Consider the following 10436-nt stretch of genomic DNA (forward strand, 5'->3'; position numbering starts at 1 on the left):
TGATAGTGATAAACTGCCAGAAGAGTATCCAGGTGGAACAAGATTTAAATTTGGAGATAGCGAAGCAGTTTGTTCCATAAAACGAGTAATCTTACCTGTAATCATTGGTTCAAAAGAGGTTAATCTAGAAACAGAAGTTGTACCCAATGAAATACCTTTGCTTTTGAGTCAAACATCTATGAGAAAAGCAGATGCAGTTTTAGATTTTAGCAACGATACCGTTGAAATGTTTGGAGAATGCCATCCTTTAAAATTTACCACCACAGGTCACTGTTGCATACCTTTAAACAACAACAGAATAGACTTAGATGAAAAGAATTATGACCATTTGCTTCCTCAAGTTGCCTTTGTATGCGTAAGTGAAAAATCCAAAAAAACAAGATCGTGAAACTTCATCGTCAGTTCTGTCATCCAAGTGCTGAGAAATTAAAATCTCTTATTAAAGCATCAAATTCCTTTTTAGAGGACCGGAGTGAAATCATGAAATTAATTGATAATGTCTCACACTCTTGTAAAGTATGCCTTAAGTATAGAAAACCAAGACCACGTCCTATTGTTGGCTTACCAATGTCGTCGGAATTCAATCAGTGTGTGGCTTTAGATTTAGTGCAACTTTCACAATCATTGTGGTTTATTCATATCATAGATACTTTCACAAGATTTTCATCTTCAAAGTTAACAAAGACAAAAGATAAAGATGTGATAACAGACATTATCTTTGAAATTTGGTTAGCAAGATTTTGTCAACCAAGAAAGTTTCTGGCTGACAATGGAGGAGAATTTATCAATAAAGTGTATAAAGAAATGTGAATTAAGGAAATGCTGAGTAAGATTATAGAGGATACGAAATGTACACCTAATCGAGCACTTTTCTGGGCTATTAGTGCCAAGAATTCTTTATCAAACAACAATGGATTTTCACCAAACCAGCTTGTTTTTGGTAAAAACTGTGACTATCCCTGCATCCTCACTGATTAGTTACCAGCCATGAATGATACAGTTTCAAGTAAGACTGTGGCCCATAACCTTGCTGTGATGCATGCATCACGAAGAGCATTCATAGCAGCAGAATCTTCTGAAAGAATACGTAGAGCATTGCGGCATAATGTCCAGTGTTACAATGATGTGCAGTATGTAACTGGAGATAAAGTCTTTTATAAAAGAAAAGACAGCGAAAAATGGCATGGACCATGCACTGTAATTGGACAAGAAAATAAACAAGTACTTGTCAAGCATGGTGGAAGTTATGTGAGAGTCCACATTTGTCGGTTGCAAAATGTAAATCAAGTAGTACATTCACAGAAACCATCACAAGACTCTGAAAAGAGCCCAGAAGTAACAACTATGCAGTTGGACAACTGTGTTTCACTGGAAGACGAAATTTTTGACATAGTTGATCTTGAAAGTAATACTATGGAAGTACCATTAACAGAAGCACAATTAACTGAGGATGCGGCCATTGATAATTCACAAACCAATGGGACACCAATAGAGGAAAGATCTAATGAAACATCAAAAAGTTAAAAACCAGAATCATCTATAAGCTAACTCCAGACAGTGAGTGGATTAAAGGATTAGTTCACAGCAGAGCAGGTAAAGTGAGTAGAAAAGGAAAAGAAGGCAGGCAATATGGCAGCTGTTTAAATGTGCAAAATGAAGACACAGGTGAAATTAATTGGTTAGATTTCAAAAGATGTGTGAGTGAATGGCAACCGGTTGTTAAAGCCAATGACACTGAAGAAGTATTATTAGCCATAAAACCAACTATTGAAGACGAGGTCTTGAATGCGAAATTTAAAGAATTAACCAACTGGCAAGACGACAATGTTTTCTCCACTGTTGAAGACAGAAGTCAATCTACAATATCCACAAGATAGGTAATCACAACAAAAAATAAAGAGGGCAACAAAATTGTCAAAGCTCGTTTGGTCATAAGAGGTTTTGAAGAAGAGGAGGTTCAAAATCTGACTAAAGACTCCCAACGTTTTCTAAAGAAAGTCTGCGAATTGTACTCACAATGTTAGCAACTAACGAATGGGAATGCCACACCTTAGATGTCAAAACAGCATTTCTTCAAGGTAACCAGATTGATAGAGAAGTAATTATAAAGCCCCAAAGGAAGCAAACGTAATATGGGTTCTTTGGAAATTGAATAAAGTAGTATATGGCCTTGCTGATGCTTCAAGAGCTTGGTATTTACGAGTAAAGGAACAGTTAATTGGTTTGGGAATGAAATGGCTTTATTTGATGAGGCTTTATTTTATTGGGTTCAAGATGACTGTTGTTAAGGATTGATCGTAATACATGTTGATGATTTTCTTTGGGGAGGATCAGAAGATTTTCAAGTAAAAGTCATTGCATCCATTAGAAAAATATTTCGGGTTGGGTCAGAGAATTGCAGTAATTTTAAATATGTTGGAGTCAACATACAACAATTCAATAGTTCTATTGAGTATGACCAAAGCAAATATGTGGCAAGGATGGAACAGGTTGAGATTCAAAGCACCAAAAACAAACATCAAGAACTCTCACATGAAGAGCAATCTAAGTTTCGATGTATTTGTGGTCAATTAAATTGGGTATCTTCTCAATCAAGGCCAGATATTTCTTTTGATGTTTGTCAGTTAAGCACAAAGTTAAACCGTGCAAATGTTGATGATGTTATGAGAGCTAAAATACTGGTAAAGAAGTTGAAATTGGATCCTGATATTTGCCTAAAATTTTGGAAGTTGAAACCTCCATTACAATTAATCTTGTACGCTGACGCCTCATTTGGAAATCTACATGACGGAAGCTGTCAAAGTGGAATTTTTGTTTTTCTTAAAGGTGTTGAGAACACCATGACACCTATCACATGGCAGTCAAAAAAGATTAAGAGAGTTGTGCGTAGCACACTTGCAGCAGAAACCTTAGCACTTGTTAATGGTATTGATGCATGTATCTGGGTAAAAAATGTAATAATGGAAATTGTGAAGACAGATCTAGAAGGTATCTTGTGCTACACAGATAACAAATCTTTGTATGAAGCTGCATATTCAACAAAAGCTTTAGAAGATAAGCGAATAAGAGTTGACATGGCTTCTCTCAGACAGAGCATCAATCAAAAGGAAGTTATATTGAAGTGGATTCCCACCAAACATCAGTTAGCAGATGTGTTAACAAAGCAAGGAGCAAATAGCACACTTCTACTGAATGTGCTACAAAATGGTCATGATGAGTATTAGTGACCAATCAAATGTTGTGTTTTCAAAATGTTTTATTATAAAGTTTTTTTTGAGTTTTATTTTTCAGAATTCATTGCTGAAACACCACTTAGCACTTGGCATCACACAACTAAGGACCCAAGAAAGAATAGTCTTTGGTAACTGTTAGATCAAGACTTGTATAGTAGAGGGCATTGGTGAAAAGCCAATTTGTCCCCAGGACCACTATACTAAGCGAGTAGGAGTCGCTATAAATTCCTCCCATAGCAGCATAAACTGAACAACGCGCAGAAAAGAAAATAGAGGGAGATTGTTAATCTTCCATTCTAGGAGATTACTAATAAGAATCAATTGGTGGTGGGGTTTACTTGTGTTGAACCAATCTTGCTAGTGAAATTATTGTGTTTATAATAGTGGTATATATTGTGTTGTGTGTAAATCAATTGGGTATGCGTTATTAGGAGAACTGTGAAGATAACCTACAGGTTAGTCATACACATTTTGCGAGTTTAACACAGTTTTATTTCTCACTTTGGAATCCAATAAAGTTATCTTTGTATTACTACAAATTTTAATACCAATTTAATTTAAATCTTTAAAATACGTCAATAAAAAAGCCTTTATGTGTAGCAAATTGTATGCTGAAATTTTTTTTCTAGAGAGTCCAGGCATGCAATTTTTAATTTTTTCATTAGTCTATTTAGAGAACAACACCTCATTACACCTGCAACAGAATTTTCAGATGGTTAGCTGGCTAAGTATTTATGTATAGTTATGTAGCCTTGGACAGTATTGCAAACTTGGGTTTGTTTGCTATAAATTTTAAAATTTTCACAATTAACTTATTCTACAAAATAAAAATGTTAGATGAATGTTTATAGACAGGGTAACAACAGGTTGTAGCCTGTTTTTATGTCAGCGAGAGTGAAAGGAGTATTTTTATATTTAGTTGGAAGTGCTACACTGGGTTTGCAACAAACACCCACTCCTTACAATAAATTTGAATCTTTGGCCTGTCTTTTCTTTCAACCATATAGTGAAGATATGGTTCAATTTTAGAACTTTTAGGAGAACTTATTTAGCAAAATAGAATGTTCAATGAGTGCTAAGATAGAGTTACAAAAGTCTGTATTCTGCGTTTTAGTTGAACTACTGTTGTATGAAGTTATTTTTAGAACAATTTAACAGATATGTCGCGAAAACATAGCTGTATCAAGCACTTTATCCAGATGAATCACAAAGTTTAACCTCGACTTAAACACCCACTGAGGCAATTAGCACTGGATCCACCAGCTGGTCGTGGACTATAGTAGCCATAACCTGACTATGTATTTTTTTTTTCTCGGCTTAACGTCCGTTTTCCATGCTAGCATGGGTTGGACGGGGTATATTAATGACCCTCTTCCAATCTGATCTAGACTGTGTTAGATCTAAACTCAACTTCCTCTGCATCAAGTCTGTCCTTATAACCTCCTGCCAAGTCTTTCTCGGTCTGCCTCTGGGCTTTGCCCCAGGAACTATCAAGGCTCTACACTTTCTTACCCAATTATCCTCCTCCATTCTTTCCAAGTGCCCCAGCCAACTCAATCTTCTTATCTGGATAACATCTTTAATTCGGAGACTTAGCCTGCTTCTTAGCTCATCTGAAATCTTTCTGTCTCTCAGACTGGCGTTACACATCCACCTAACTATTCTCATATCATTCCTTTCTAAACGGTCAAGATCTTCCTGCTTCACTGCCCATGTCTCACTACCGTACAACATAACACTTCTTACACAGGCCTCATACAACCTACCTTTTACCTCAAACAGGACTCTGCTAGTCAACAAAGGAAGTAACTCTCTGAACTTTTTCCAAGCAGAACCCAGAATCCAGAATCCAGAATCCTGCAAGTAACACTTCTTCCAACACCCCCTTCACTGCCCAACATATCACCTAAGTAACAGAAGTTTTCAACTATCTCTAACGAGCCACTGTTGTACATCATTAAAGCTGGAAATACTTCATTCTCTATAATCTCACCTTTGCAACGCTTGCATACAAACTGGATGTCAGCTCTTAACCTTCCACCAATACTACTGCACTTCTTATGTACCCAATGCTTGCAAGTCTGACAAAAAATTGAGTTACTACCAACCCCTTTTCTGCAAACTCCACAAGGCCACTTTCCAACTACAAGGTCACACTTGGCTGCAATGCTACTAATCATAACTTTATACTTTGCTGTGTTCACCCTTAGCCCTTTCTTTTCTAGTCCTTTCTTCCACTTCTCAAACTTTTCAACTAATTCTTCCATCAAAACTCTGCTATGAGAACCAAATCATCTGCATACAATAACTCCCATGGACAACCTGTTCTGAACTCCATCCACAGCGCTTCTAAGACTAGAACAAACAACAAAGGACTAAGTACAGAACCCTGATGTACACCAACATTTACACTAAATTCATCACTAAGTGAATCGTTAATACTGACACGACTTCTAGCATTGCTGTACATAGACTGTACCATCGTAACTAGCCACTCATCCACACCTAATTTTCTCATAGCCCACCAAATAACTTTATGTGGCACTCTATCAAAAGCTTTCTCTAAATCTACAAAGGCAAAATAGAGATTCTTTCTCTTTCCTAAATACTTTTCCTGGAGCTGTCTGAGTAAAAATATTGCATCTGTAATGCCACGCCCTGGAACAAAACCAAATAGCATCTTATCTATATCAATTCTTTCTCTAAGTAACTTATCAATCACTCTTTCAATAACTTTCATTACTTGATCAACCAACTTCAAACCTCTATAGTTACCCCTTTCTAATGCATCACCCTTGCCCTTGAAACAATTCACTATTACACTCGACTGCCACTCACTCGGAATAGCACCATCCTTTATAATCTGGTTAGCAAGACTTGTAATAAGCTCATCTCCAATATATCCAGATACCAATACCTGATACTCCTGCAGCCTTGCCAATCTTCAATTTCCTAATAGCCTCCACTACCCATTCTGTCTTGATCTGCATAGCTGGTCCTTCTACAACGTCATCATCAGACAGTTAAGCAACCTCTGATAATGATTCTTCCAAGCTACCCTTTTCTCCTCCTCTGTGCTAGCCAAAACACCCTCATTACGTATACAATTCTCACCTACAACATCTTGATTAGTCTTCTTCATTTGCTTTGCTATCTTGAATACCTCATTGCGCTGGTCTTCCCTTCTTAACACATCTGCAAATCTGTTTCTCTCTGCTTCTGATTTTGCCTTATACACTGCTGTACAAGCGCGACGCTTGGCTTCTAAGTAAATATTTTTACTACCACCTGACTTCCACTCTTTCCAAAGTTTCCTCTTTTCCTTTATACACTGGTCAACCTCATTATTCCACCACCAGGTCTGTCTATGTCTAGCTGGTCCTTTCATCCACCCACAAGTATCATCAGAAGCTTCTAGAAGACAATTCTTCAAAGTAGTTTAAGTACTTTCAACATTGTCACTATCACATTGACCATTGTGGGCTAACTGCTGAACTTTTGCACTAAATTGTCTTGCTACAATCTCTTCCGTCAGCTTCCAGACTTTTCGACGGGGCCTGTACTTTCCCTTGGCTTCTTTAACACTCTTCAAGATAATATCACAAACCAGCAACCTATGCTGGGAAACACACTCTTCTTATGAATGATTTAAAATACATATTTGTATTAGAACCATAAGACAAAACAAACTTTCACGCAAGAGATAACAGTTTTGTGTTTAATTAAGACCTTTAGACAGAACATCAGATTCTGTTTCAGGTGTATGTGAAGGTATGCAAATGCAAACGCACACACCAAACTGCATTAGTTCCTATTTTTCAAACTATTTAATAAGACTTTTGATTTCCAAGTTTAACAAACTTGAAATTCTGGGAAAATACAAAGATACTGATAAAATTTGATGCAGAAAATCTTAGCCCATCAAAAATTTAGATAAAAAATAAACTGTATAACTTACAACCAACCAATATCTTCGATGCCCTTCACAACTTCTGGCAACATACCAAATTCTAAATTAAATCATGACCAATAGTTAGTTAGTCAATATCCAAACCAAGTTTGACACCTTGGTTTTATTTGCTTTCTAAGTTCAGCAAATTAATAAAATTAATACTATTCCCATGATTCATACGTGGAAAGCATTATGTAATTACTTATTTGTGTAGTATATAAAAATGAGTGTTACCTGAAAAGTGACCAGCCATGCTTTAATGCTTTTCTGTTTTATCTTATTAATGACACTAAAAGTATATAAAAAGATATTCATATTAATACAAGTTGTAAATAAGGGTTGAATATTTACAAATCATAAACAAGGTGGAATGTTTAGGGATCGTCTCCAACTGTTCGTATGTTTTTTTCGTATAATTATACCTGATACTTCGTTTAAAATAAAAATTGTAAACGAAGTTTATACGAACTTTTTTAATATATGATACAAAATTAAACGAAGTTTTTTTATCGTACAAAATGAAATAATACGAACTTTGAACAAAGTAAATTGCTATACGATCTTGAAACAAACTTCAGAAGTACCGGCGTAATTGCGCATAATTATTTCAATACGAAACCAGAAACAAAAGAATTAAACAATTTTTTTTAAAAGACGAAAAGAAATTATACGAACTTTAAACGAAACCAGAAATAAAAAAGTAAAATATACGAGGTTGACTTCTTTGAAAAGACTAGTAAAATTGCATATTCATAGGTTCAATCTACACAATCTACGGCAATCTTTTCGCTTTTACGATCTCGTTTTCATGATTTTTAAACGATCTACGGCGATCTTTTCGTTTTCTACGATCCCGTTTTCATGATTTTTAAACGATCTACGATGATCTTTCCGTTTTATACTATGCCGTTTTCATAAATTTTAAACGTTCCACAGCGATCTTTTCGTTTTCTAGGATCCTGTTTTCATGATTTTTAAATGATCTACGGCGATCTTTTCGTTTTCTACGATATGGTTTTCACAATTTTTAAACGATCTACGGCGATCTTTTCGTTTTCTACGATCCTGTTTTCATGAATTTTAAACGTTCCACAACGATTTTTTTGCTTTCTACGATCCTGTTTTCATGATTTTAAACGATCTACGGCGATCTTTTCGTTTTCTACGATCCCGTTTTTATGATTTTTAAACAATCTACAGCGATCTTTCCGTTTCCTACGATCCTGTTTTCATGATTTTTAAACAGAGTGTTAATAATATTAACACTCTGTTCCAACACTGTTGAAATTTAAAAAAAATCCAGTATAACATGAAAATTTTTGACTTGGGAAGCAAGTCCCTACATTTATCATAAACCAGTGATTTCCATGACAAAAATTATACACGCACGCTGGCCAAAAAAATTAAAATGGCCACCACGAAGAAGTCAATGGCTGTTTTCCTTTAAATGATGGACCAAATTTACAGAATTCACGCCAAATTTTTCATTTTCCTCTTTATCGATGTAAAATCATCTCATTAATAAAAAAACCTGCAAAAATTAACAGTGTTACGAAAGGGGGGTTGAAAAAAAGGTTAATAAGTTTGAATTCCTTTGCCAATACCACTTAAAATGATGGTCAAAATAAACATATTATATAGTTAGTTAAATTGAATCCCAAAAAATTTTTGCAGTATAAAACTGGGCTTTTTTTGCACAAATGAAAATTTCATCATATATTTCACTTGAAACATGTATCTGTTTACAAAGAAAAAATGTTTGCCAATATAGGATAACAATGAAGGGGACCTCCTACTTCAAAAAAACTTTTCTTATATCGAAAATATATAGCGTTTGGATAAAGAATTTAATTAGTGTCATTCTGATTTAGTATTACCAAAAAAAGCCAAAACATTTTATTAAAATTTACCATTTTTCATCACATGCCCAAGCTGTTTTAAAAACGCTGCATTCATAATTGAAAATTGCATATGTAATGCAAGTTATGATTTACATAGGCAAAAAATATGCTGGACAAGTGTGGAAGAAACACACTATTAATATTTTTAGCTTTAAAAAAATTTTTCAATTTTTTGCTTCATATAATTCATATATTACATTTTAAGTGAATAAAAGGACTAAATTATTGAGAACCACATTGTTTTTTCTGCAGCTAACACTCACACATAGTACATGTTAGATGCGAGGGATGAATACAACATATATATTGTTATTTCTATCATTGTTTTATAACAGGAACCTTGAGAAAAAACATTTTTTCTTTATTTCTTTTTATTCTTCCTATTATTTTAGTTCACAATATTCTACACTAATGGTCTGCACCTCCCAATGCGCTTAGATAACATTGTAGTGAAGTTATAGACTCAGTGAAAGATTAGGATAGATCTTTGAATTCGTCATCGGTTGTGATTTGAGATTGTATCCTGTGGCGTCAGGTAAAAGTGTTATTCTTAAAGAAAATTGGTAACTATTGAAGTGAAGGATACTTCTTTTTAATTGCATTTTTTTATACAAGAAGCAGAGGACATGCGATACTTCAAGAGTCTTTATCAACCAGAGGTACTCTAACTGCCCACAGAAAAAAGTTAGGAAATTATCGAAACGGTTTTCCTTGATGTCTAGATATGAAAAAAGACAACAGGCTCTGGGAACGAGGTAGGAATCTTACAACTTACACAGCACATACCTCTCCTTTTCCCTACTGATTAGGCTGTACTCGTGGTCACTGATAACGCCAGTGCAATTAACAATCATTTCTAAATGTTCAAAAGTTCAGCATCAGACATTCTACGTTGCCTTATATCAGTGCAGCCAAACATTGTTAGCTAAACTAGTTGGTGGCCCTTGGTGAAAACAGGGGTCCATCCTTTATTTACTGCATTGAGTGTCTCGTGCCTTTACTGATTCTTTACTGTTTTTAATATAGATAAATCATTTATATTAAAATAAATAAATAAATAAAAAGCTGCATGATGCTTAAACAAACCATCTTTAAAAGAACAGTGTTTGCACTGTAACAGATCACGTTCACATCATAACTGGGTATACGTTGTTTGCTTACATTTTTCGCGCACCCACTGAACTAAATCGTTTGGGAATGTGAGGGAAATAGTTGGTTGGATGATGCAGGGCCCGTCCAAACATGGTCCCTCCTAAAAATTATAATTAAGGAATGGCCATCAATATTTTGAGGCTAGCTATTGCAAAATATGCACATCTATCTGTAAATTTATCTAGCATTTGTTCCTCG

The 10436-nt window shown here is 35.1% G+C and overlaps 1 protein-coding gene across 3 annotated transcripts in view; it reads right to left on the minus strand.

The window, feature by feature from the left end:
- Positions 1-9956, minus strand: part of LOC130614029 (ATP-dependent RNA helicase DDX1-like) — a 37618-nt gene extending 27662 nt beyond the window's left edge. The window contains exons 1-3 of one of the 3 annotated variants that reach the window (XM_057435418.1): positions 9873-9956; positions 7420-7474; positions 7192-7243 (exon numbers count right to left, since the gene is read on the minus strand). In XM_057435418.1, coding sequence (XP_057291401.1) covers positions 7192-7243; positions 7420-7438 — 71 coding nt within the window. In that variant the 5' untranslated portion in view covers positions 7439-7474; positions 9873-9956. Of the gene's footprint in view, positions 1-7191; positions 7244-7419; positions 7811-9872 lie in introns of those variants that run through there. The other 2 variants (XM_057435419.1, XM_057435417.1) reach the window with 2 other exon arrangements.
- Between the last annotated feature and the right edge of the window lie 480 nt (positions 9957-10436).

Source organism: Hydractinia symbiolongicarpus, chromosome 11, assembly GCF_029227915.1.
Source record: "Hydractinia symbiolongicarpus strain clone_291-10 chromosome 11, HSymV2.1, whole genome shotgun sequence".
Classification (NCBI taxonomy): domain Eukaryota; kingdom Metazoa; phylum Cnidaria; class Hydrozoa; order Anthoathecata; family Hydractiniidae; genus Hydractinia; species Hydractinia symbiolongicarpus.